The sequence below is a fragment of the Myotis myotis genome, unplaced genomic scaffold (genome assembly GCF_014108235.1).
Source record: "Myotis myotis isolate mMyoMyo1 unplaced genomic scaffold, mMyoMyo1.p scaffold_m19_p_42, whole genome shotgun sequence".
NCBI classification, from domain to species: Eukaryota; Metazoa; Chordata; class Mammalia; order Chiroptera; family Vespertilionidae; genus Myotis; species Myotis myotis.
Genome location: NW_023416349.1, coordinates 611961 through 639454, shown reverse-complemented (window position 1 = coordinate 639454; position 27494 = coordinate 611961). Strand labels below are relative to the sequence as shown.

General features: G+C 53.8%; 1 protein-coding gene and 1 long non-coding RNA gene across 2 annotated transcripts; both read left to right on the top strand.

The window, feature by feature from the left end:
- The first annotated feature begins 3053 nt into the window (after positions 1 to 3053).
- On the top strand, positions 3054 to 10401 carry LOC118655132. Its single transcript, XR_004967202.1, has 7 exons — positions 3054 to 3064; positions 4225 to 4233; positions 4596 to 4622; positions 5559 to 5585; positions 7257 to 7381; positions 8555 to 8592; positions 10114 to 10401. It is a non-coding gene; the product is annotated as an uncharacterized LOC118655132 (long non-coding RNA).
- Positions 10402 to 11952: 1551 nt separating this feature from the next.
- Positions 11953 to 27494, top strand: LOC118655092 (U4/U6.U5 tri-snRNP-associated protein 1-like). The gene is given in 7 exon segments (XM_036306530.1): positions 11953 to 11977; positions 12212 to 12442; positions 12564 to 12730; positions 23030 to 23296; positions 23298 to 23649; positions 23872 to 24744; positions 27436 to 27494. Coding segments are annotated over 7 exon segments (1974 nt in total).

Genomic DNA, 27494 nt, shown 5'->3' with positions numbered 1-27494 from the left:
TTGCCCGCCCAACTCTTCACGCATCCTCCATCCCGTGCACATAGATGTCCTGCTGATGTTTGTTAAAGGGAAAGGCTGACTTCTTGATGGAGTTTGAGGCTTACCTGCATCGTCGTCGGTAGCATTTCTGCCTCTGCTCTCCTCTGACTGGCTGGGGATGCTTCCTGGGTGGGGTCCAAAATCCCAGTCTTAATGCCGATTTCCCTCTTTACTCTGCACCCCCACTGGAACCTGGCTGCCTGCATTCTCACCTCCAGATAGGACAGAAGAAGAGAGTAAGTATTGAGACAGTCCCACGTTTATGTCCTTGAAATTACCTTCTTGGAACGCCCTCTGGGCCTGGAAACTCCTTTAAAAATATTGGGGGAAGGGCCCTGGCAATTTTTTTAAATCATTTTTATTGATTGATTGATTTTTTTAAAAAAAGGAAGGGAGGGAGGGAAGAAGGGAGGGAGGGAGGGAGAGAGAATTTGTTCCACTTATTTATGCATTCATTGGTCTTTTGTTTTTTCAAATATATGTTTATTGATTTCAGAGAGGAAGGTAGAGGGAGAGAGAGACAGAAATATCAATGATGAGAGAGAACTACCAATCGGCCACCTCCTGCATGCCCCATGCTGGAGATTGAGCCCGCAACCCGGGCATGTGCCCCAATCTGGAACTGAATCTTGACCTCCTGGGTTCATAGGTCGATGTTCAACCACTGAGCCATGCCAGCCGGGCTCAGAGATCTATTTTTGTATGTGCCCTAACTCAGGACTGAACACACAACCTGCGTGTATCCGGACGACGCTCTAACCAACTGAGCTGCTCCACCAGGACCCTTGCATTTAGACATGGCCTTGGGTCAAGGGCAAAATGAGTGCAAACAGACTCCATCCAAGAATGGAACTATGGGGGATGGGTTGAGAAGGGAGCCCTGATGTGGAGTGATTGCCAATTTCTGTGGTGTCAATACTTTAACTCTGGCTGATTTCAAGCTAGTAATGGTTTCACAGCTGGATTGAAAAATTTGTCAACACTTAACCATTTTTTTGTGTGTGAGTCAGCTCCAGCATGGGGGTGGAATGGGCAAATAAGGTTAATATCCAATCTTCTATCTCAAATCCTGCTTCCACTCTCCCTTCGAAATGGAGAGGTGGTGATCCAATGGTACCCACCTGTTTCAGGTCATTAATTGGATCTTCTCAATGAAACACCTCCAGTGACTGTGTAAATCTCCCTTCTTTCATTTATAAAGCAAGATAAGGATGTCCTTATTATTTTAAGATAGCCTCCCTATGACTGTGAGATAAATATATTTTTTTAATTTTTTTATATTTTATTGATTTTTTACAAAGAGGAAGGGAGAGGGATAGAGAGTTAGAAACACCGATGAGAGAGAAACATCAATCAGCTGCCTCCTGCACACCCCCTACTGGGGATGTGCCCACAACCAAGGTACATGCCCTTGACCGGAATTGAACCTGGGACCTTTCAGTCTGCAGGCTGATGCTCTATCTACTGAGCCAAACCAGTTAGGGCATGAGATAAATATTTAATACAGTACAAAAAAAAGAGTACATGGGAAAAAATGTGAAATTTGAATAAGTAAGGTCGATAGCCCAGTGAATGGTATTAGGCTTTTAAAAAAAAATATATATATATATATATATATATATATATATATATATATATATATATATATATATATATATGTATATGTGTGTGTGTGTGTGTGTGTGTGTGTGTGTGTGTGTGTGTGTGTTTTAAATATATTTTTATTGATTTCAGAGAGGAAGGAAGAGGGAGAGAGAGATAGAAACATCCATGATGAGAGAGAATCATGAATCAGCTGCCTCCTGCAAGTCTCCCATTGGGGATCGAGCCCACCACCCAGGCATGTGCCCTTGACCAGAATTGAACCTGGGACCTTTCAGTTCACAGACCGACTCTCTACCCACTGATCCAAACCAGCTAGGTTAATTTACTGACTTTGATAAAGTACTATGGTTATGTAAGACGTCACCATGGGGGTTGGCGGGAAGCTGGACAATGGATACACAGGACCCCTCTGTGCTATTTTTGCAGTATTTTGTGAGTCTATAATTGGTCCACAGTAAACACTTAATAATTTTAAGACTATTTAGTGAAGGAATAATGGAATGGACAGTGTGTGTGTGTGGGGGGGGGGGGGGTGTTCATGTTGATCTTACTTTCTCACTCACTCTTTTCCATATGGACTCTCTGACTTCTGGTTCTGCTGCACCCTTCAGTGAAAGGTAAGTTATTTCTTGGGTACCATGGATGCTGGGAAGAAAAGAAAGCAAGAGAGAGAAGGGACTCTGGGTTCCTCTCCATGGAAGAGCCACATTGCAAGAGAGACCCTCTGCGAAGGGAGGTCTCCTTCTGTCCCAATTTCCGAAGGAGGCGCAGGATGAGCTGTGGGCGTCCACATGCCCGCCCCCCAAGATTGCACTGAAAGTCGTGAGAGTATGTGGGGGATGCGGGAGGCTCTCTGGCAGTAGGCATGATGGGGTAGGTGAGCACATATATGGTTCCCAGACTTCACTGGATTCTCAGAAGCCAAAGGCCACTGCCCTAGAATACAGAGACGTGTTGAGTTGCACGTATTTGTTGAGAGGGCTGCTGCATGAGGAGACCCAAGAGGTGCAACTCTTCCCTCAAGCTCTTCTTCCCTCCTGACCCCGCAGGAGAGAAATGAGATAAAAATGGGTCTAGGGGAATCTTCTGATAATTGTCCTAATCTCTGGGGGATGAATCCCCAAGAACTCTGTGTCCCTGGGGATTCAGGCCACCTGGGTGAATGTGTCTCCCAAGGGGACAAGTATAGTAAAAGCATCTAAAGTCACTCACCCTGGACCCCCAGCCCATCCCATGAAATCCGGGCAATGCTCTCACCTCCCCCCTATCCAGGGGTCTCTTTTGAGGACCAACGGGGTGGGATGAGCTAGGAAGCAGCCATTAACACCTTTCTCGTTCTCTTGCCCTTGTTTCTGTCGGTGCCAACAACTCCTACTGGATTTTCTCCTCCTTGGTGCTCACATCTCAACAGTATTGAAACGTAAGACTCTTATTCTATGTCCCTGCCCCTCCCTGCTTTTGCTGTGTTCACTTTCTTTTGTTTTAATTTTAATTTTTAAAATATATTTTTTATTGATTTCAGAGAGGAAGGGAGAGGGAGAGATAGAAACATTAATGAGTCATTGATTGGCTGCCTCCCACATGCCCCACACTGGGGATTGAGCTGGCAACCCAGGGATGTGCCTTCACTGGGAATCGAACCGGACCTCCTGGTTCGTAGTTGGATGCTCAACCACTGAACCATGCTGGCCAGGCCCATGTTCACTTTCTTAGGTCTGCTCAAGGGCCCATTTCTAGCCATGGATCTTCTCTCAGAGAACTTATTTTAGCCCAGGGACTGGAAAATAATGCATTACCGTCCCCTTCAAAGAGGTGGGTTGTCTTGGGAGAACCAATCCCCTCCCCAAGTCAGGGATATGGGTGATGCTATTTTGATGATCCTGATGACCATAACGAATAGTCACTAAGAGTTTATCAGGTGTCAGGCACCTTTATGTATTATGTTATATATCCCATAACAACTTTCTAATGGCCCAGCGGTGTGGCTCAGTGGTTGAGCACCAACCTATGAACCAGAAGATCATGATTGGATTCCTGTCAGGGCACATGCCCGGGTTGCGGGCTCAATCCCCAGTGTGGGTGGGGCATGCAGGAGGCAGCCAATCCATGATTCTCTCTCATCATTGATGTTTCTCTCTATCTCACTCCTTTCCTTTCTGAAATAAATTTTAAAAATATATTGTAAAAAAAACTTTCTAATGGTAGGCATTATCCATCTGAAGTATGTAGGTGCCTACAACATGGTGACACGGAGTACATGGAGGGGTGGTAGCTACCTTTCCAACCTAACCCTGATTCTGCGCAAGTCCTTTAAGCCATTAGATCCCCCTCAGACCCACACAATGAGATTCTGGTCAGCTCCTCTGGCCCAGTTCCCTGCCATAAGTCCTAACTGCCCACCACCACCCATCTTGGCTCTTCTCTCATTGGTCCTGATCTCCTGCCTTCTGATCTTGTGATTTTTCCTCCCTACTTATGGTTTCATCTCCATCACTCCTTAAACTCAACAATCTGGACTTTGCGGACCTGACTGTGGTCTTGCCTCCTCGACCATACTTCCTTCTGGATGGACGACATCAGAGATTCTAGGTGAGTATCTCACTCCATCCATGACCTGGGATGTTGGTGGAAAGCTTGTCTGGCAAGAATATCCTTAATACTTAGTGTGTGCCGAGACCATGGAGGGTGGTGGGAACCAAAAAGGTAAGTCTGATGTTCTCATACGTCTACATGAACTCATAGTCTAATGTGGAAGATGGACACGTGATAGGGGAGGCAGATGGATGGTTATAATACAATATGGATGAATGTCCTCAGGGAGGGGCAATGAGAAAAGGTGAGAGGTAGCTAGGGATGAGCTTGTTGAATCTGTTGGTCTGGGGGCACTTATCATGCTGCCTGATGCAATTCAATGTGTATGTTGTATGTCATTTGTATGTTGTCTTCCATAGGTTTGCTGAGCCTCCAAGTGTTAAATGGTAAGTGGTGACTGCTCTTTGGCCTCACTACTGGTTTTGGTCCCATACACAGTAGAGAGATACTAGCTTTTTTAAAAAAAATGTTGGAAAAGCCTTTATGCTCTGTCATCATCATTATCATTAGCATCATGCATGTTTAACACTTTTCCTTCATCTAACAACAAATACTAATAGATATTAGCTACCCTAAGTCCCATTCTAGGTATTGAGATATAGCAGGGAATAGAAAAGACAAAAATATATGCCCAGATGGAACTACTGAGAGGAGAACGAAGAAAAAAAAAATAAGGAAATAGGTTAAGTCTGTTGGACGCTGAAAAGTTCTATGAAGTTAATAGGGGAGGGCAGAGGGAAATGCATTGTGGGAGAGGTTGATACGTTTTTAAAGGGTGATCAGGGAAAGTGACATTTCAGCAAAGACTTGAAGGAGGTAAAGGAGCCAGTCATGTGTATGATTGGGCTAAGGGTGTTCCAGGCAGAGGGAAGAGCGTGTGCAAAGGCCATGAGGCAGGAGAGTGCTGGGATCAGGGGACAGCAAGGAGGCTCATGCATTCCCTTCTTGTATGAGGCACCCAGAAGCACTGTTTACAGTTTGGTCTCCATCCATTTCATAATTCACTGATGGTTTCTTTTCTTGCTTTCTCTCCTCCTCACCCTTTTCCCTATCCCTTCTTTCCTCCCTCCCTCTTTCTCCTTATCCGCCTCCTCCTTCTTCCTCCTCCTCTTTCTTCTTCCTCCTCCACCTCCTCCTCCTCCTCTTTCTTCTCCCACTTCCACCACCACCTCCTATTTTCTTCTTCTTCTTCTTCTTCTTCTTCTTCTTCTTCTTCTTCTCCTTCTCCTCCTCTCCCTCTTCTTCCTCCTCCTCCTCCTCCCTCTTCCTCCTCCTCCCTCTTCTTCCTCCTCCTCCTCCTTCTCCTCTTGCTCCATTTTTAGAAGAAACAAGTGACTGTAAGGAAGAAGGTAAGTGTATGGAATCTGGAGAACAGTGAGATCCTTCAGGCTGGGTTGCCATAAGCCTTGAGAAGATCTCAGGTAACTAAGGTTGGGGCTTCAGTTCCTGGGAAGTGCTTTTCAAGAGCAGTCAAAGCCTGCCCCCTTCTGACTGCTCACTAGTATCAAGGTGACCTCACATCCTAAGGTGTGAATGGAACACATTTTTGTGTTTCCCAGTCCCTTCTTCTGTTGGTCATTGAACCTTGTCCCCTCCTTGGAAGTTACCAGGCAAATCCTGAGTGACAGGACTGTATGGCTGAAAACCAAGAGCAAGGACATCAGAGAATATAAGCAAGCTTCTAGGTGACCCAGATATTAGAGAGAAACACTTAAAAATAGCTAGGATTATTATTATTATTATTATTATTTTAAAATATATTTTTATTGCTATCAGAGAGGAAAGAAGAGGTATAGAGAGAGAGATAGAAACATCAGCGATGAGAGAGAATCATGGATCAACTGCCTCCTGCATGCCCCCTACTGGGGATTGAGCCTGCAACCTTGGCATGTGCCCTGACCAGGAATTGAACCATGACCTCCTGGTTCATAGGTCAATGCTCAACCACTGAGCAACACCATCCCGGCAATAGCTAAGATTATTAAGTTCACAAAAATAGATAAATAATGTCACCAAAGAGTTATCATTTGTTTAAAAAGATAATCAAATAGAATTCTAGAGTTGAAAGCATATAACTGAAATGAAGATTTCAGTAGTTGGCCTTAACATCAAAAAGGATAATTATTGGGGATGCTGCCAGATTCATGAATCATCGAGTAAAGCCAATTAATTCTCTTTTTTTAATATATTTCATTGATTTTTTAATATATTTTATTGATTTTTTTACAGAGAGGAAAGGAGAGAGATAGAGAGCTAGAAACATCGATGAGAGAGAAACATCGACCAGCTGCCTCCTACACATCTCCCACTGGGGATGTGCCCGCAACCCTGGTACATGCCCTTGACCAGAATCAAACCTGGGACCCTTCAGTCCGCAGGCCGACGCTCTATCCACTGAGCCAAACCGGTTAGGGCTGATTAATTCTTTAAAAATAGATTATTATTGAGCTAGAAAACAGGTGAGATCGTTCAAATAAAGCACAATAGATAAAGTATAGAAAACACAGAAAAGAGCGCAAAAGACATATGATAGTGAACGGTAGTGATGAATGTAACGTTAGAATTTCAGGAGAATCAAGAGAAAATAAAGCTGAAGTCATCTCTGAAGAGTTAGTGGCTAAGAATTTTGCATGTGGATAAAAATCACCATCAAACAACAGATTCTGAAAGTCTCGGAACCACAAGGAGGAATGTACATTTTATAAATCACCTCTAGGAGCTCTGGCCAGGCGGTTCAGGCGGTTGGAGTCCGTACACCAAAAGGTTTCGGGTTTGATTCCCATCAGGACACACACATAGGTTGGGATTTTTTCTTACCAAGGTTGGGTATATGTCGGTTCATAAAGCTAGAGCCTCAATCAGTTTCAGATTGAAGCCGTTTAGGGTATCTCTCCAAGTACAATGGGATTAGGCTGTAAATCAACCATAAACGCATTCGAAGGTAGATTCAGAAAGAGCAGGAATTTCTAGACGGGGAGGGCACGCCTTCCGGGTAAGTCATAGTCATCCTCTCCTCCCAGCTAAGCTTCCCCCAACCACCATGCCCACCAAGAGACCATTCAGAAAAAGGAGCAAATGGAACATATTGAAGTGCGCCTACATGATGATCACCTTCTTCTTTGTGTCCTACAACAAAGGAGACTGGGTAAGAAGGAGCCTGGTCGCTAGGGAGGTAGGGGGGTTGGGGAGGAGGGAGTGGGAGGAGAGAGAGGGATGGGGAGCACAAGTAAGGGGGAGGGGAGCCAAAGAGGTGCCAAGCAAACAAAATATAGGAGAGGAGACTCCTCTTCTGTAAGTCAAAGCCTTCCTTCCTCCCTCTATCCCTCTCTCTCTCCATCCCTCTCTCAGTTTTTTGCTGTTGTTGTTCATCTTTGCCCAAGGATATTTTTCCATTGATCTTTTTGAGTGCATGGAAGAGAGGGGAAAAGACAGAGAAAAACATCGATGTGAGAGAAACACATTGATTGGTTGCTTTTTGCACGAGCCCTGACCAGGCCCCGGGCCGGGGAGGAGCCTGCAACCAAGGTACATGCCCTTGACCGCAATAGAACCCGAGACCCTTTGGTCTACAGGCCAACGCTGTATCCACTGAGCCAAACTGGCTAGGGCCATTCCCTCTCTCCAGCCTCAGACTTGGATAGCACTAACATAGCCCCAGAGAGTCCTATAAAATACCACCACGTCATCTCTCTCTCTCTCTCTCTCTCTCTCTCTCTCTCTCTCCTCTATCCCACTCTTTCCTTCTTTCTCACTACCTTTTCCTGTAGGGAAAGCCTTTAAGAACCAAGCATTTTCCCAGCCAGTGTGGCTCAGTGGTTGAGCGTTGGCCTATGAACCAGGAGATCATGGCTCAATTCCTGATCAGGGCACATGCCCAGGTTTCGGGTTTGATCCCCAGTGTGAGGCGTGCAGGAGGCAGCTGATCCATGATTCTCTCTCATCAATGATGTTCTATCTCTCTTTCCCTCTCCCTTCTTCTCTGAAATCAATAAAAATATATTTTAAAGAAAGAACCAAGCATTTACCATTTTGCTGAAGATGCTGGAAGTCGGGGTGGGACTGTGGGAGCAGTGAGAGGTGTGGCTAAGTAGATCAGCAAGACCAGGGGATGTTGCAAGAGGAAAGGAGGAGAGAGAGGTGGGCAGGGAAGGAAGGAAGGAAGGAAAGAAGGAAGGAAGGAAGGAAGGAAGGAAGGAAGGAAGGAAGGAAGGAAGGAAGGAAGGAAGGGGTGGGGAGAAAGGGAAGGTGGCAAGATGACTCGCCTCACCCTTACCATTTCTTTCTCTGTTTCTGGTTCACCCCTTCGTCAACCTCCCAGTGCTACTGCCACTACTGTAGCACCGAAATAGACATCAGGTATGTTATGGCAGGGAAGCGGGGGGGCTGCCCACTCCCAGGGTGGGAGGGCTTGGTCCCAAATGCCCAGTGTTTGAGTAGGGAACTCCAGGTGGGTTTGAACACTCCAATCACAGAATCACAGAATTATATAAAAAGTTCCAGTGTTCATCTCAAGCCACTGCCTGACATGGCCCATAAAGAGCATCACAAACGATAGGGATTTGGAGAGCGGGAGGAATTAAGTTATGAATTTTATATTGCTTACTTTTTCAGTTGTGGTAAAATATGCAGGACATAAAGTTTACCATTCGTGATATTTAGTGCATTCACAGTGTTGTGCAACCATCAGCACTATCTAGCTCCGGAAAATTCTTATCATCCCCAAGGGAACTCTGTCCCCATACAAAGTATCTCTACCCACTAATCTAGTCTCTACACCTCTCAGCCAATTACCACTATCCTCTCTCTCTCTCTCTCCTCTCTTCTTCTCTCTCTCTCTCTCTCTCTCTCTCTCTCTCTCTCACACACACACACACACACACACACACACCCATACTATGTGGCCTTTCATGTCTCACTTAAGACACTATCTTCAAGGTTCATCCAGGTTGTAGCATGTATCAGTACTCCATTCTTTTACATGGCTGAATAGTATTCCATTGAATGGATATACCACATTTTATTTATCCATTCATCAGTTGACGGACATTTGAGTTGTTTTCCACCATTTGACTATTGTGAATAGTGCTGCTGTGGCCATTTGTGAACATGTCTTTGTTTGAACACCTGTTTCCAATTCTTTTGGGCACATACGTAGGAGTGGAATTGCTGGGTCGTTTTATAATTTGATGTTTCAGTTATTGAGGAACTCACTCAATAAATTTTTATTGGGCAACTACTCTCTGACAAATCCTGGATTAGTTAAAACGATAAATTTTATGTTATGTGGATTTTACCACAATTTAAAAAAACTATAAAAGGGGTGGAAGCTAGAGTCACCCTTAAGCTTTGTTATTGTTGTTGTTGTTAGTGGGCCCCTGCACCAGATTGTGAGCCCCTCTGGGAGTAAGAGTTTACTTAATCTGTCCCTGAGACTCCAGTGCCCAGAGAAAACTTTATATATTCACTCCCTGCACCAACCCTGTGTGCTCCAGTGTGCCATGTTGGGGGTACAGTGGGGCTGTAACAGAGGAGGTCCTTGAGTCTATGAAGTTCTTTCTCTAGTGGGAGGGCAGGGGGCAAACTAAACCACATGAGTTTCATGGGAAGGCCCGAAAGGGTGCTGTGACACAGAGAAACTGGAGAGGGCGCCTTCCTTCTACTGCTTGATTAGAAGAACCCTGCTCTGAAGAGGAGATATTTGTACTGAGTAATGGGGAGGAGTCCTTATTGACTGAGATCTATGGAAGTGTGTCTCAGGTGGCGGAAAAGCCTGTAGGTTGGAGGGACAGAGTGAGTGGAGCATAGTGAGTGAGGAGAGTGGTCTAATATGCAAATTGATGCACAAATACATTTCTTTTCTTTTTCTTCCTTTTTTAGAAACGACCCCTGCTGTGCTTTCTAGCAACCCTGCTCCATCTCAGCTCAACCTTTATAGGTCCTCCATCTCCCAGGTAGTCTCACCTCCCACAAAACCTCTCTGTGCCCTGGACTGCAAATGTGGAGGGTAACGAATTGGGTCCTTTGAGGAATAACACCTGTCTGCCCAGAGGCACAGTGGGAAGGTGTCTCCGAGGGCCACACGGAGATGGGCTGAGAGGGTAGCTGAGTGAGCACTGGCAGGGGTTTCCCCCATAACCCTCCTTCCAGACCCTCTTCAACCCTTCCCCGCTGTTTCCACAATAAAACGTACACTTGTTGAAATGGCCGGACGCTCAGTTATTCCATTCGCCCAACATGGAGAATTAATACGTGTGGGGTGGCGGGGGTGCCAGGAACCATGTATATCACACAATTCTGGCAACAACCCTAGAAGGAGGTGAAGAAACCGGCTCAGAGGGTGTTGTGCAAAGTGCTGAGGTCCCAGAAAACCTGAGCGTATTGTTCTTGAATTCCCAGAGAAACGACCCAGTGGACTGGCCGTGGAACACAGGGTTTCCCGCCACACTGGCTGCCACCAGTGCCGTGGAACCGCGAAGTCCCATCCAGCCTGCAGACGGGCCACACCAGGGCAGCTGGCTGGTGCTGTGACGGTTTTCCCGCCCCCTCCAGACTTCCCCAGCACAAGGTTTTATAGAGAACAGGAGTCAGAGGAAAGCAGGGCGTGCAGGGGGAAGGAGGTGTGTTTCCGTGTAAGCTGTGTGAGATCAAAGCTGCTAGCTGTTTTCTTGACCGGGGAGCTGGCCAGGTTCCCAAGGCCTCACAGCCCGCTGAGCCATGGCCGTCACTGTATCTCCCACGGGCGGGGGGGCCGGGGGGGGGCAGATGGAGATGGGGAAGGGGCCACCGTGTTCCCATTTACCATCCAGCAGGGATTGGTCATTTGTTCAAGGTCACAAGAGTGACAGAGATGATTTTTTTAAAGAATATATGTTTTTATTGATTTCAGAGGGGAAGAGAGACGGGGAGAGAGAGAGAAACGTGCATGATGAGACCGAATCATGGATCGGCCGCCTCCTGCACGCCCCACACTGGGGATGGAGCCTGCAACCCGGGTGTGTGCCCTGACTGGGTATTGAACCGTGACCTCCTGAGTCATAGGTCAGAGCTGATTTTTTATCCAGGTTTTACTCATTCCAAAGGCTGTGTGTGTGTGTGGCTGTGTATGTGTGGCTGTGTGTATGTGTCTGTGTGTGTGTGTGGCTGTGCACATGGCTGTGTGTGTGTCTGTGTATGTATGTGTCTGTGTGTGTATGTGTCTCTGTGTGTGGCTGTGTGTGCATGTGGCTGTGTGTGTGTGTATGTCTGTGTGTGTGGCTGTGTGTGCATGTGTGGCTGTGTGTGTGGCTGTGTGTGGCTGTGTGTGTGTGGCTGTGTGTGTATATGTGTCTCTGTGTGTGTATGTGTGGCTGTGTGTACATGTGGCTGTGTGTGTGTGTGAGACTGTGTGTCTGTGTGTGTATGTCTGTGTGTGTGTGGCTTTGTGTGTGTCTCTGTGTGTGTATGTGTGTATGTGGCTGTGTGTGTGTTTGTGTGTGGCTGTGTGGTGTGTGTGTGTGTGTGTCCGTGTATGTGTGTGTGGGGGGGGTCCTCAGGGGACTGACTTTGCTCCCTAGGGGACCTTTGTCAGAGTCTGGGGACATCCTTGGGTGTCACGACATGGGGGCAGGGTGGGGTGTTGCTCCTGACACCCAGTGGGAGGCGGCAAGGGATGCTGCCCAACACCCTCCAGTGCCCGGGACAGCGCCCAGAGCAACTAGCGATCAGATCCCAACGTCAATGACGCTGAGGGTGAAAAAGAGGTGCCCTTCCTGCGTCTCCTTAATCAAAACGTAACGTCCTCGCCCCGGCTGGTGTGCTCAGTGGGTAGAGCACTGGCCTGTGGACTGAAGGGCCCTGGGTTCGATTCTGGTCAAGGGCACATGCCTGGAACAGAGCTAGAAGAAAGAGCTAGAAGGGAGCAGCAGCAACGCGACAGCGGCCGCAGGGCGACCGGGAAGTTTCCCATTTTGCCTATTCGGGGCTCGGTGGCGGCCAGCCGGCTGGGAGCTGACGGGCCGCCATGGGGTCCTCAAAGAAGCACCGCGGGAGGAAGAGGCGGCCTTGACCGCGGCGGCGGCCGGCACCGGGGGTGCCACCGAGCAGCCGCGGCGACACCGAGAGCACAAAAACCACCAGCACCGGAGCGGCGGCAGCGGCGGCGAAGGCCGGGAGCGGAGGAGCCGGGAACGCGGGGCCGAGCGCGGGAGCGAGACCGAGGCCCGCAGCGGTGCGCACGGGCGGGAGCGCGGCCGAGCCGAGCCCTCGGAGCGGGCGTGCAGCGGGAGAAGCGGGACGATGGCCCCAGGCCGCTGCCAGTTCCAAAACCAGCTCAGGAGATGCCTCCTCAGTCAGCCTCGAGGAGACCAATAAACTCCGGGCGCATTTGGGGCTGGAACCTTTGGAAGTCAGTGCCCTGGGGAAGGAGGCGGGCACCAAAGAGGAGCCTCTGGGGGCGGAGGACCCCTGGCCGGACGCCGCCGCAGCCTGGGTCGAGAGGAGCCGGCAGCTGCAGGAGGCGCAGGACTTGTCACAGAAGAGGACCGAGCTGCAGGAGGAGGAGGACTTGGCACAGAAGAGGACCTAGCTGCTGCAGGAGGAGGGCTTGGCACAGAACAGGACCGAGCTGCAGGAGGAGGAGGACTTGGCACAGAAGAGGACCGAGCTGCAGGAGGAGGAGGACGTGGCACAGAAGAGGACCGAGTTGCAGGAGGAGGAGGGCTTGGCACAGAAGAGGACCGAGCTGCAGGAGGAGGAGGACTTGGCACAGAAGAGGACCGAGCTGCAGGAGGAGCAGGACTTGGCACAGAAGAGGACCGAGCTGCAGGAGGAGGAGGACTTGGCACAGATGAGGACCGAGCTGCAGGAGGAGGAGGACTTGGCACAGAAGAGGACCGAGCTGCAGGAGGAGGAGGGCTTGGCACAGAAGAGGGCCGAGCTGCTGCAGGAGGAGGACTTGGCACAGAAGAGGGCCGAGCTGCTGCAGGAGGAGGAGGACTTGGCACAGAAGAGGACCGAGCTGCAGGAGGAGGACTTGGCACAGAAGAGGACCGAGCTGCTGGAGGAGGTGGACTTGGCACAGAAGAGGACCGAGCTGCTGCAGGAGGAGGAGGACTTGGCACAGAAGAGGACCGAGCTGCTGGAGGAGGAGGACTTGGCACAGAAGAGGACCGAGCTGCTGGAGGAGGTGGACTTGGCACAGAAGAGGACCGAGTTGCAGGAGGAGGAGGACTTGGCACAGAAGAGGGCCGAGCTGCAGGAGGAGGACTTGGCACAGAAGAGGACCGAGCTGCTGCAGGAGGAGGACTTGGCACAGAAGAGGACCGAGCTGCAGGAGGAGGAGGACTTGGCACAGAAGAGGACCGAGCTGCAGGAGGAGGAGGACTTGGCACAGAAGAGGGCCGAGCTGCAGGAGGAGGACTTGGCACAGAAGAGGACCGAGCTGCAGGAGGAGGAGGACTTGGCACAGAAGAGGGCCGAGCTGCAGGAGGAGGAGGACTTGGCACAGAAGAGGACCGAGCTGCTGGAGGAGGAGGACTTGGCACAGAAGAGGACCGAGCTGCAGGAGGAGGAGGACTTGGCACAGAAGAGGACCGAGCTGCATGAGGAGGAGGACTTGGCACAGAAGAGGACCGAGCTGCAGGAGGCGCAGGACTTGGCAGAGAAGAGGACCCAGCTGCAGGAGGAGGAGGACTAGGCACAGAAGAGGACCGAGCTGCAGGAGGAGGACTTGGCACAGAAGAGGACCGAGCTGCAGGAGGAGGAGGACTTGGCACAGAAGAGGGCCGAGCTGCAGGAGGAGGAGGACTTGGCACAGAAGAGGACCGAGTTGCAGGAGGAGGAGGACTTGGCACAGAAGAGGACCGAGCTGCAGGAGGAGGAGGGCTTGGCACAGAAGAGGGCCGAGCTGCTGCAGGAGGAGGACTTGTCACAGAAGAGGACCGAGCTGCAGGAGGAGGAGGACTTGGCACAGAAGAGGACCGAGCTGCAGGAGGAGGAGGACTTGGCACAGAAGAGGACCGAGCTGCAGGAGGAGGAGGGCTTGTCACAGAAGAGGACCGAGCTGCTGCAGGAGGAGGGCTTGGCACAGAACAGGACCGAGCTGCAGGAGGAGGACTTGGCACAGAAGAGGACCAAGCTGCTGGAGGAGCAGGACTTGGCACAGAAGAGGACCGAGCTGCAGGAGGAGGAGGACTTGGCACAGAAGAGGACCGAGCTGCAGGAGGAGCAGGACTTGGCACAGAAGAGGACCGAGCTGCAGGAGGAGGAGGGCTTGGCACAAAAGAGGACCGAGCTGCAGGAGGAGGAGGACTTGGCACAGAAGAGGACCGAGCTGCAGGAGGAGCAGGACTTGGCACAGAAGAGGACCGAGCTGCAGGAGGAGGAGGACTTGGCACAGAAGAGGACCGAGCTGCTGGAGGAGGAGGACTTGGCACAGAAGAGGACCGAGCTGCTGCAGGAGGAGGACTTGGCACAGAAGAGGACCGAGCTGCAGGAGGAGGAGGACTTGGCACAGAAGAGGACCGAGCTGCAGGAGGAGGAGGGCTTGGCACAGAAGAGGGCCGAGCTGCTGCAGGAGGAGGACTTGGCACAGAAGAGGACCGAGATGCAGCAGGAGGAGGACTTGGCACAGAAGAGGACCGAGCTGCTGGAGGAGGTGGACTTGGCACAGAAGAGGACCGAGCTGCTGCAGGAGGAGGAGGACATGGCACAGAAGAGGACCGAGCTGCTGGAGGAGGAGGACTTGGCACAGAAGAGGACCGAGCTGCTGGAGGAGGTGGACTTGGCACAGAAGAGGACCGAGTTGCAGGAGGAGGAGGACTTGGCACAGAAGAGGGCCGAGCTGCAGGAGGAGGACACAGAAGAGGACCGAGTTGCAGGAGGAGGACTTGGCACAGAAGAGGACCGAGCTGCAGGAGGAGGAGGACTTGGCACAGAAGAGGACCGAGCTGCAGGAGGAGGAGGACTTGGCACAGAAGAGGACCGAGCTGCTGCAGGAGGAGGAGGACTTGGCACAGAAGAGGACCGAGCTGCTGCAGGAGGAGGACTTGGCACAGAAGAGGACCGAGCTGCAGGAGGAGGAGGACTTGGCACAGAAGAGGACCGAGCTGCAGGAGGGAGGAGGACTTGGCACAGAAGAGGGCCGAGCTGCAGGAGGAGACTTGGCACAGAAGAGGACCGAGCTGCAGGAGGAGGAGGACTTGGCACAGAAGAGGGCCGAGCTGCAGGCGGAGGAGGACTTGGCACAGAAGAGGACCGAGCTGCAGGAGGAGGACTTGGCACAGAAGAGGACCGAGCTGCAGGAGGAGGAGGGCTTGGCACAGAAGAGGACCGAGCTGCTGCAGGAGGAGGACTTGGCACAGAAGAGGACCGAGCTGCAGGAGGAGGAGGACTTGGCACAGAAGAGGACCAAGTTGCATGAGGAGGAGGACTTGGCACAGAAGAGGACCGAGCTGCTGCAGGAGGAGGACTTGGCACAGATGAGGACCGAGCTGCAGGAGGAGGACTTGGCACAGAAGAGGACCGAGATGCAGGAGGAGGAGGACTTGGCACAGAAGAGGACCGAGCTGCAGGAGGAGGACTTGGCACAGAAGAGGACCGAGCTGCAGGAGGAGGAGGACTTGGCACAGAAGAGGACCGAGTTGCTGCAGGAGGAGGACTTGGCACAGAAGAGGACCGAGCTGCAGGAGGAGGAGGACTTGGCACAGAAGAGGACCAAGTTGCATGAGGAGGAGGACTTGGCACAGAAGAGGACCGAGTTGCAGGAGGAGGAGGACTTGGCACAGAAGAGGACCGAGTTGCAGGAGGAGGAGGACTTGGCACAGAAGAGGACCGAGCTGCTGCAGGAGGTGGACGTGGCACAGAAGAGGACCGAGCTGCTGCAGGAGGAGGACTTGGCACAGAAGAGGACCGAGCTGCTGGAGGAGGAGGACTTGGCACAGAAGAGGACCGAGCTGCAGGAGGAGGAGGACTTGGCACAGAAGAGGACCGAGCTGCTGGAGGAGCAGGACTTGGCACAGAAGAGGACCGAGCTGCTGCAGGAGGCGCAGGACTTGGCACAGAAGAGGACCGAGTTGCAGGAGGAGGAGGACTTGGCACAGAAGAGGGCCGAGTTGCAGGAGGAGGAGGACGTGGCACAGAAGAGGGCCGAGTTGCAGGAGGAGGTGGACTTGGCACAGAAGAGGACCGAGCTGCTGCAGGAGGAGGACTAGGCACAGAAGAGGACCAAGCTGCAGGAGGAGGAGGACTTGGCACAGAAGAGGGCCAAGCTGCAGGAGGAGGAGGACTTGGCACAGAAGAGGGCCGAGCTGCAGGAGGTGGACTTGGCACAGAAGAGGACCGAGCTGCAGGAGGAGGAGGACTTGGCACAGAAGAGGGCCGAGTTGCAGGAGGAGGTGGACTTGGCACAGAAGAGGAGCCGGCTGCTGCAGGAGGAGGACTTGGCACAGAAGAGGACCGAGCTGCAGGAGGAGGAGGACTTGGCACAGAAGAGGGCCGAGTTGCAGGAGGAGGAGGACTTGGCACAAAAGAGGACCGAGCTGCAGGAGGAGGAGGACTTGGCACAGAAGAGGACCGAGCTGCAGGAGGAGGAGGACTTGGCCACAGAAGAGGACCGAGCTGCTGCAGGAGGAGGGAGGACTTGGCACAGAAGAGGACCGAGCTGCAGGAGGAGGAGGACTTGGCACAGAAGAGGACCGAGCTGCAGGAGGAGGAGGACTTGGCACAGAAGAGGGACCGAGCTGCTGCAGGAGGAGGAGGACTTGGCACAGAAGAGGACCGAGCTGCTGCAGGAGGAGGACTTGGCACAGAAGAGGACTGAGCTGCTGCAGGAGGAGGAGGACTTGGCACAGAAGAGGACCGAGCTGCTGCAGGAGGAGGACTTGGCACAGAAGAGGACCGAGCTGCTGCAGGAGGCGCAGGACTTGGCACAGAAGAGGACCGAGCTGCAGGAGGAGGACTTGGCACAGAAGAGGACCGAGCTGCTGGAGGAGGAGGACTTGGCACAGAAGAGGGCCGAGCTGCAGGAGGAGGAGGACTTGGCACAGAAGAGGACCGAGCTGCTGCAGGAGGAGGACTTGGCACAGAAGAGGACCGAGCTGCAGGAGGAGGAGGAGTTGGCACAGAAGAGGACCGAGCTGCTGGAGGAGGAGGACTTGGCACAGAAGAGGGCCGAGCTGCAGGAGGAGGACTTGGCACAGAAGAGGACCGAGCTGCAGGAGGAGGAGGACTTGGCACAGAAGAGGGCCGAGCTGCAGGCGGAGGAGGACTTGGCACAGAAGAGGACCGAGCTGCTGGAGGAGGAGGACTTGGCACAGAAGAGGACCGAGCTGCTGCAGGAGGAGGACTTGGCACAGAAGAGGACCGAGCTGCAGGAGGAGGAGGACTTGGCACAGAAGAGGACCGAGCTGCAGGAGGAGGAGGACTTGGCACAGAAGAGGGCCGAGCTGCAGGAGGAGGAGGACTTGGCACAGAAGAGGACCGAGTTGCAGGAGGAGGAGGACTTGGCACAGAAGAGGACCGAGCTGCAGGAGGAGGATGACTTGGCACAGAAGAGGACCGAGCTGCAGGAGGAGGAGGACTTGGCACAGAAGAGGACCGAGCTGCAGGAGGAGCAGGACTTGGCACAGAAGAGGACCGAGCTGCAGGAGGAGGAGGACTTGGCACAGAAGAGGACCAAGCTGCTGGAGGAGGAGGACTTGGCACAGAAGAGGACCGAGCTGCTGCAGGAGGAGGACTTGGCACAGAAGAGGACCGAGCTGCAGGAGGAGGAGGACTTGGCACAGATGAGGACCGAGCTGCAGGAGGAGGAGGACTTGGCACAGAAGAGGGCCGAGCTGCTGCAGGAGGAGGACTTGGCACAGAAGAGGACCGAGCTGCTGCAGGAGGAGGACTTGGCACAGAAGAGGACCGAGCTGCTGGAGGAGGTGGACTTGGCACAGAAGAGGACCGAGCTGCTGGAGGAGGTGGACTTGGCACAGAAGAGGACCGAGCTGCTGCAGGAGGAGGAGGACTTGGCACAGAAGAGGACCGAGCTGCAGGAGGAGGAGGACTTGGCACAGAAGAGGACCGAGCTGCTGGAGGAGGTGGACTTGGCACAGAAGAGGACCGAGTTGCAGGAGGAGGAGACTTGGCACAGAAGAGGGCCGAGCTGCTGCAGGAGGAGGACTTGGCACAGAAGAGGACCGAGCTGCTGCAGGAGGAGGACTTGGCACAGAAGAGGACCGAGCTGCTGGAGGAGGTGGACTTGGCACAGAAGAGGACCGAGCTGCAGGAGGAGGAGGACTTGGCACAGAAGAGGACCGAGCTGCAGGAGGAGGAGGACTTGGCACAGAAGAACGCCGAGCTGCAGGAGGAGGACTTGGCACAGAAGAGGACCGAGCTGCTGCAGGAGGAGGAGGACTTGGCACAGAAGAGGACCGAGCTGCTGCAGGAGGAGGAGGACTTGGCACAGAAGAGAACCGAGCTGCTGCAGGAGGAGGAGGACTTGGCACAGAAGAGGACCGAGCTGCTGGAGGAGGTAGACTTGGCACAGAAGAGGACCGAGCTGCTGCAGGAGGAGGACTTGGCACAGAAGAGGACCGAGCTGCAGGAGGAGGAGGACTTGGCACAGAAGAGGACCGAGCTGCTGCAGGAGGACTTGGCACAGAAGAGGGCCAAGCTGCAGGAGGAGGAGGACTTGGCACAGAAGAGGACCGAGCTGCAGGAGGAGGAGGACTTGGCACAGAAGAGGACCGAGCTGCAGGAGGAGGACTTGGCACAGAAGAGGACCGAGCTGCTGCAGGAGGAGGACTTGGCACAGAAGAGGACCGAGCTGCAGGAGGAGGAGGACTTGGCACAGAAGAGGACCGAGCTGCAGGAGGAGGACTTGGCACAGAAGAGGACCGAGCTGCAGGAGGAGGAGGACTTGGCACAGAAGAGGACCGAGCTGCTGCAGGAGGTGGACTTGGCACAGAAGAGGACCGAGCTGCTGCAGGAGGAGGACTTGGCACAGAAGAGGACCGAGCTGCTGGAGGAGGAGGACTTGGCACAGAAGAGGACCGAGCTGCAGGAGGAGGAGGACTTGGCACAGAAGAGGGCCGAGTTGCAGGAGGAGGTGGACTTGGCACAGAAGAGGACCGAGCTGCTGCAGGAGGAGGACTTGGCACAGAAGAGGGCCAAGCTGCAGGAGGAGGAGGACTTGGCACAGAAGAGGGCCAAGCTGCAGGAGGATGAGGACTTGGCACAGAAGAGGACCGAGCTGCTGCAGGAGGCGCAGGACTTGGCACAGAAGAGGACCGAGCTGCTGCAGGAGGAGGACTTGGCACAGAAGAGGGCCGAGTTGCAGGAGGAGGAGGACTTGGCACAGAAGAGGGCCGAGTTGCAGGAGGAGGTGGACTTGGCACAGAAGAGGACCGAGCTGCTGGAGGAGGAGGACTTGGCACAGAAGAGGGCCAAGCTGCAGGAGGAGGAGGACTTGGCACAGAAGAGGGCCAAGCTGCAGGAGGAGGAGGACTTGGCACAGAAGAGGACCGAGCTGCAGGAGGTGGACTTGGCACAGAAGAGGGCCGAGTTGCAGGAGGAGGAGGACTTGGCACAGGAGAGGGCCGAGTTGCAGGAGGAGGTGGACTTGGCACAGAAGAGGAGCCGGCTGCTGCAGGAGGAGGACTTGGCACAGAAGAGGACCGAGCTGCAGGAGGAGGAGGACTTGGCACAGAAGAGGGCCGAGTTGCAGGAGGAGGAGGGCTTGGCACAGAAGAGGACCGAGCTGCAGGAGGAGGAGGACTAGGCACAGAAGAGGACCGAGCTGCAGGAGGAGGAGGACTTGGCACAGAAGAGGACCGAGCTGCAGGAGGAGGAGGACTTGGCACAGAAGAGGACCGAGCTGCAGGAGGAGGAGGACTTGGCACAGAAGAGGACCGAGCTGCAGGAGGAGGAGGACTTGGCACAGAAGAGGACCGAGCTGCTGCAGGAGGAGGAGGACTTGGCACAGAAGAGGACCGAGCTGCTGCAGGAGGAGGACTTGGCACAGAAGAGGACTGAGCTGCTGCAGGAGGAGGAGGACTTGGCACAGAAGAGGACCGAGCTGCTGCAGGAGGAGAACTTGGCACAGAAGAGGACCGAGCTGCTGCAGGAGGCGCAGGACTTGGCACAGAAGAGGACCGAGCTGCAGGAGGAGGACTTGGCACAGAAGAGGGCCGAGCTGCAGGAGGAGGACTTGGCACAGAAGAGGACCGAGCTGCTGGAGGAGGAGGACTTGGCACAGAAGAGGGCCGAGCTGCAGGAGGAGGAGGACTTGGCAAAGAAGAGGACCGAGCTGCAGGAGGAGGAGGACTTGGCACAGAAGAGGACCGAGCTGCTGCAGGAGGAGGACTTGGCACAGAAGAGGACCGAGCTGCAGGAGGAGGAGGACTTGGCACAGAAGAGGACCGAGCTGCAGGAGGAGGAGGACTTGGCACAGAAGAGGGCCGAGCTGCAGGAGGAGGACTTGGCACAGAAGAGGACCGAGCTGCAGGAGGAGGAGGACTTGGCACAGAAGAGGGCCGAGCTGCAGGAGGAGGAGGACTTGGCACAGAAGAGGACCGAGCTGCTGGAGGAGGAGGACTTGGCACAGAAGAGGACCGAGCTGCAGGAGGAGGAGGACTTGGCACAGAAGAGGACAGAGCTGCAGGAGGAGGAGGACTTGGCACAGAAGAGGACCGAGCTGCAGGAGGCGCAGGACTTGGCAGAGAAGAGGACCCAGCTGCAGGAGGAGGAGGACTTGGCACAGAAGAGGACCGAGCTGCAGGAGGAGGACTTGGCACAGAAGAGGACCGAGCTGCAGGAGGAGGAGGACTTGGCACAGAAGAGGGCCGAGCTGCAGGAGGAGGAGGACTTGGCACAGAAGAGGACTGAGTTGCAGGAGGAGGAGGACTTGGCACAGAAGAGGACCGAGCTGCTGGAGGAGGAGGACTTGGCACAGAAGAGGACCGAGCTGCAGGAGGAGGACTTGGCACAGAAGAGGACCAAGCTGCAGGAGGAGGACTTGGCACAGAAGAGGACCGAGCTGCAGGAGGAGTACTTGGCACAGAAGAGGACCGAGCTGCTGGAGGAGGAGGACTTGGCACAGAAGAGGACCGAGCTGCTGCAGGAGGAGGACTTGTCACAGAAGAGGACCGAGCTACAGGAGGAGGAGGACTTGGCACAGAAGAGGACCGAGCTGCTGCAGGAGGAGGAGGACTTGGCACAGAAGAGGACCGAGCTGCTGCAGGAGGAGGACTTGGCACAGAAGAGGGCCGAGCTGCAGGAGGAGGAGGACTTGGCACAGAAGAGGACCGAGCTGCAGGAGGAGGAGGACTTGGCACAGAAGAGGACCGAGCTGCAGGAGGAGGAGGACTTGGCACAGAAGAGGACCGAGTTGCAGGAGGAGGACTTGGCACAGAAGAGGACCGAGCTGCTGCAGGAGGAGGACTTGGCACAGAAGAGGGCCGAGCTGCAGGAGGAGGACTTGGCACAGAAGAGGACCGAGCTGCAGGAGGAGGAGGACTTGGCACAGAAGAGGGCCGAGCTGCAGGAGGAGGAGGACTTGGCACAGAAGAGGACCGAGCTGCAGGAGGAGGAGGACTTGGCACAGAAGAGGACCGAGCTGCAGGAGGAGGACTTGGCACAGAAGAGGACCGAGCTGCAGGAGGAGGAGGACTTGGCACAGAAGAGGACCGAGCTGCAGGAGGAGGACTTGGCACAGAAGAGGACCGAGCTGCAGGAGGAGGAGGACTTGGCAGAGAAGAGGACCGAGCTGCAGGAGGAGGAGGACTTGGCACAGAAGAGGACCGAGCTGCAGGAGGAGGACTTGGCACAGAAGAGGACCGAGCTGCAGGAGGAGGAGGACTTGGCACAGAAGAGGACCGAGCTGCAGGAGGAGGAGGACTTGGCACAGAAGAGGGCCGAGCTGCAGGAGGAGGAGGACTTGGCACAGAAGAGGGCCGAGCTGCAGGAGGAGGAGGACTTGGCACAGAAGAGGACCGAGCTGCAGGAGGAGGACTTGGCACAGAAGAGGACCGAGCTGCAGGAGGAGGAGGACTTGGCACAGAAGAGGGCCGAGCTGCTGCAGGAGGAGGACTTGGCACAGAAGAGGACCGAGCTGCTGCAGGAGGCGCAGGACTTGGCACAGAAGAGGACCGAGCTGCAGCAGGAGGAGGACTTGGCACAGAAGAGGACCGAGCTGCTGGAGGAGGAGGACTTGGCACAGAAGAGGACGGAGCTGCTGGAGGCGCAGGACTTGGCACAGAAGAGGACCGAGCTGCAGGAGGAGGACTTGGCACAGAAGAGGACCGAGCTGCTGCAGGAGGAGGACTTGGCACAGAAGAGGACCGAGCTGCAGGAGGAGGACTTGGCACAGAAGAGGACCGAGCTGCAGGAGGAGGAGGACTTGGCACAGAAGAGGACCGAGTTGCAGGAGGAGGAGGACTTGGCACAGAAGAGGACCGAGCTGCTGCAGGAAGAGGACTTGGCACAGAAGAGGGCCGAGCTGCAGGAGGAGGAGGACTTGGCACAGAAGAGGACCGAGCTGCTGCAGGAGGTGGACTTGGCACAGAAGAGGGCCGAGCTGCAGGAGGAGGAGGACTTGGCACAGAAGAGGAGCCGGCAGCTGCAGGAGGAGGAGGGCTTGGCACAGAAGAGGACCGAGCTGCTGCAGGAGGAGGACTTGGCACAGAAGAGGGCCGAGCTGCTGCAGGAGGAGGACTTGGCACAGAAGAGGAGCCGGCAGCTGCAGGAGGAGGAGGGCTTGGCACAGAAGAGGACCGAGCTGCTGCAGGAGGAGGACTTGGCACAGAAGAGGGCCGAGCTGCTGCAGGAGGAGGACTTGGCACAGAAGAGGAGCCGGCAGCTGCAGGAGGCGCAGGACTTGGCAGAGAAGAGGGCCGAGCTGCAGGAGGAGGTGGACCGCGAGGCTGGTGTCAGCGCGCTGGTGGAGGAGGCGTTCGGGCGGGGGCGGCGGGACCTGTCCACTGCCCGGCACCTGCAGGGCCTCACCGTGGAGCATGCCAGGGACTCCTTCCGAGAAGGGCAGACCGTGACCCTCCCCCTGAAGGACAGAGGCGTGCTGCGGGAGGAGGAAGACGTGCTGGTTGGTGAACGTGAGCCTGCTGGAGACGGCGCGGGCGGAGGAAAACGTGGAGCTGCGGGGGGGAAAAAGCCCGACTGCCCGCCCTGTCTGTGCAGAGGATGAGAGTGTGGGTGACCCGGCGCAGCAAAAACCCCGCTCTGTGCTGGCCAGGTACGACGAGGAGCTGGAGGGCGAGCGGCCGCGCTCCTTCCGTTTGGGGCAGGGCGGCCTTGCCCATGGCCTTGGGGAACGGGAGCTGGAAGAGATGCGCACCAAGCCGGGGCCGCAAGCTCAGTCCCGGAGCATGGCCGGGCCGCGGCTCGCCTCCGAGTACCTGACGCCAGAGGAGAGGGTGGCCTTTAAAAAGACCAAGCTGCCAAAACCGGTGTAGCTCAGTGGATAGAGCGTCGGACTGCGGACTGAAGGGTCCCGGGTTCGATTCCGGTCAAGGGCATGTACCTGGGTTGCGGGCACATCCCCAATAGAAGATGTGCAGGAAGCAGCGGATCGATGTTTCTAACTCTCTATCTCTCTCCCTTCTTCTCTGTAAAAAATCAATAAAATATATTTTAAAAAATAAAATAAAAAGACCAAGTGGAAGGTGAAGAAGATCCGAAAGGAGGAGGAGGAGGAGGAGGAGGAGGAGGAGGAGGAGGAGGAGGAGGAGGAGGAGGAGGAGGAGGAGGAGGAGCCGGCGTCTCAGCCCCCACCGTCAGATGACACTCGGGTGGAAAACATGGACCTCAGTGATGAGGAGGAGGACGGGCTGCCACCTGGGTCCCCAGAGCGGCTGGAGGAGGATGAGGCGGAGCTGGAGCTGCAGAAGCAGCTGGAGAAGGGCCGCCGGTTACGGCAGCCGCAGCAGCTACACCAGCTGCGGGACAGCGGCGAGAAGGTGGTGGAGTTTGTGAAGAAGCTGGAGTCCCGCCAGCGGGGCTTGGAGGAGGAGGAGGAGGGTCGGAAGGGGACCCTCGTGTTCAACGCCACGTCAGAGTTCTGCCGTACCTTGGGGGAGATGCCCACCTACGGGCTGGCCGGCCACCGGGAGGAGCAGGAGGAGCTCATGGACTTGGAAAGGCACAAGGAACGCGTGGCCAACGGCAGCTCTGCGTCTGACCGGGAGGCGAACATTGGCTGGAGCACAGTCAGCCTGGAGGAGGAGAAGCAGCATCAGGACTTCTCTGCCTCCTCCACCACCATCCTGGACGAGGAGCCCATCGTGAATAGAGGGCTGGCAGCCGCGCTGCTCCTGTGTCGGAACGAAGGACTGCTGGAGACGACGGTGCAGAAGGTGGCCCAGGTTAAGGCACCCAACAAGTCCCTGCCGTCAGCAGTGTACTGCATTGAGGACAAGATGGCCATCGATGACAAGCATAGCCGGCGGGAGGAGTACCGGGGCTTCACCCAGGACTTCAGGGAGAAGGATGGCTATAAGCCTGATGTTAAGATCGAGTATGTGCCCCTAACCGGTTTGGCTCGGTGGATAGAGCGTCGGCCTGCGGACTGAAGGGTCCCGGGTTTGATTCCGGTCAGGGGCATGTGCCTGGGTTGCGGGCACATCCCCAGTGGGAGATGTGCAGGAAGCAGCTGATGGATGTTTCTCTCTCATCGATGTTTCTAACTCTCTCTCTCTCTCCCTTCCTCTCTGTAAAAAGTCAATAAAATATATACTTTAAAAAAAAACCTTAAAGTTCCCTCCTTAAAAAAAAAAAAAAATCGACAGAGCTAGATAGAGATAAGATTTTTATCAAAGTTCAGATACACTATAGACATAAAACAAGGAACTGTAGAAGGTCAAAGGAGGACCCAAAACATACCATGATGTAACTATAGAGGCATGCTTATAGGATCCAATGCTATAAATACAGTTGTAACAGGACAATAAGGAGAGAACCTGGCTATGCTGATCAACCAGAAAAAAGGGGGGGGGGGGGGCTGGAGAGCTCCTGTACCCTTTCTACCTCTGAAGACACAGAGAGATGGCCATCTGTGAACCAGAAAGCAGGCTCTCATTAGACCACTCATTTTTTTGGTTGATTTTTCTTTGTTAAATGGCATTGAAATATATAAAATAAACATCAAAAATATATTTTTTTAAAAAAGGGGGCACATGCCTGGGTTGCGGGCTTGATCCCCAGTGTGGGGTGTGCAGGAGGCAGCTGATCCATGATTCTCTCATCATTGATGTTTCTCTCTCTCTCTCCCTCTGTGAAATCAATAAAAACAAAACAAAAAAAACACAACCCCATAATGTCCTAGGCTTGTTTGTCACCGCTGTCTCCCTGGCAATGGGCACTTTGGGGGCATTTAATAATGACCTGTTGGCTGAATAACTGCAGGAGCCTAGAGCAGGCAGGGGCGGCTGGGTGCTCCTAAAGCTACCAGTGACCTACTTTCCTGCAGACAAGTGTTAACTTAAAAACAAACAAACAAAAAAGCCTTTCAAAGTGGGAGGCTACAACCGTTTGTTTGAGGTCAAATATTTGGGAAGCACTGATTCAGGCAGAAGCCCAAACAGGGCTCTGGGATTAGGAGACTAAGGAAATGGGTATTTATGAGAAAGCGGCGGGGGCAATTCACCCACAGAAGACAGGTATCGCCATCGGTGCAGATAACATAACATGGCGATGTTCATTCTAAATAATATTCTTTTTAAAAAGTATACATTTTTATTCATTTCAGAGAGGAAGGAGAGATAGAAACATCAATGATCAGAGAGAATCATTAATCGGCTGCCTCCTGCTCGCCCCACACCAGGGAGGGTGGAGTCTGAAGCCCGAGCATGTGCTCTGACCTCGAGCTGTGACCTCCTGGTTCCATAGGTCAACGCTCAACCACTGAGCCACATCGGCTGGGCCTCGATAATATTCTTTTAAAAAAATATTTATTTTTTTTATTGATTTTTTACAGAGAGAAAGGGAGAGGGATAGAGTTAGAAACATCGATGAGAGATCATCATTGGCTGCATCCTGCACGCCCTCTACTGGGGATGTGCCCGCAACCAAGGTACATGCCCTTGAGTGGAATTGAACCTGGGACCCTTCAGTCCGAAGGCTGATGCTCTATCCACTGAGCCAAACTGGTCAGGGCAATATTCTTAATTTTCAGTCCAGTAGTCGGCCATCCAGTAGTCCTAATATCTGCTTTCTCGTCATATTTGCGACTTTTTTAGGATTTAATTTCCTTTAGGCCCGGTCCAGATGTTACGATGCCCTGTTTTAACATCCAGAGGTTTGAGGCATAAAGCCCGCAAGGCAGCTCCAGATCCATTTTCACGTCATTCCATTTGTGATGGTTATGAATGACACAGGCATGAAACCGTACAGTCCAGACTTGCAACCCAATTAGGGACAAAACTAATAATGAGCAACAGAAATGAGCGAATGAATTCCAGGGAAGTCTCTGAGCAGATATAGAAAGCAGCCACCCAAGCATAATGCTAGGAGTGCCTATGTATACCATTTATTATGGTTATTATTTTCCTATCTTTCTTATTTTTCAATTAAAGTTGACATTCAATATTATTTTATGCTAGAGGCCCAGTGCACGAATTCATGCACCAGTGGGGTCCCTTGGCCTGGCCTATAGGATGGGACCAAAACTGGCTCTCCAACATCCCCCGAGGGGTCCCGGATTGCAAAAGGGCTCAGGCCAGGCCAAGGGACCCCACCAGGGCACGGTAGGGGCCGGGGAGGGGCTCGAAGGTTGACCAGCTGGGGAGGGACCGTGAGAGGGCTCCAGGGCATGTCCGGCCTGTCTCGCTCAGTCTCAATTGACCGAACCCCAGTAGCAAACTAACCTACCAGTCGGAGCGCCTGCCCCCTGGTGGTCAGTGCACGTCATAGTGAGCAGTTGAGCAGCCTTAGCATATCATTAGCATATTATACTTTGATTGGTTGAACGGCCAACCAGTTGACTGGACACTTAGCATATTAGGCTTTTATTATATGGGATTAATTTTAGGTGTACAACATAGGGTTAGACATTTATGTGTTTTTTTATTTTTTTACCTCGTTATTGTTGGAAGCATCACATAGGTCCATTTATATGATTTATGAAGTGATCCACTCCGCCCTACAGTTCTATCCCCACAAGGACAGCTTACTGGAGCCCCTCTCCACCCACCACTGGCTCCTCCCACACCTGCCCCCCACTCCCAGGGCCAGCGTGTGACGTCACCACGCAAGGGGCGGGGAGCAAGCGAAAGGTGTTACCATAG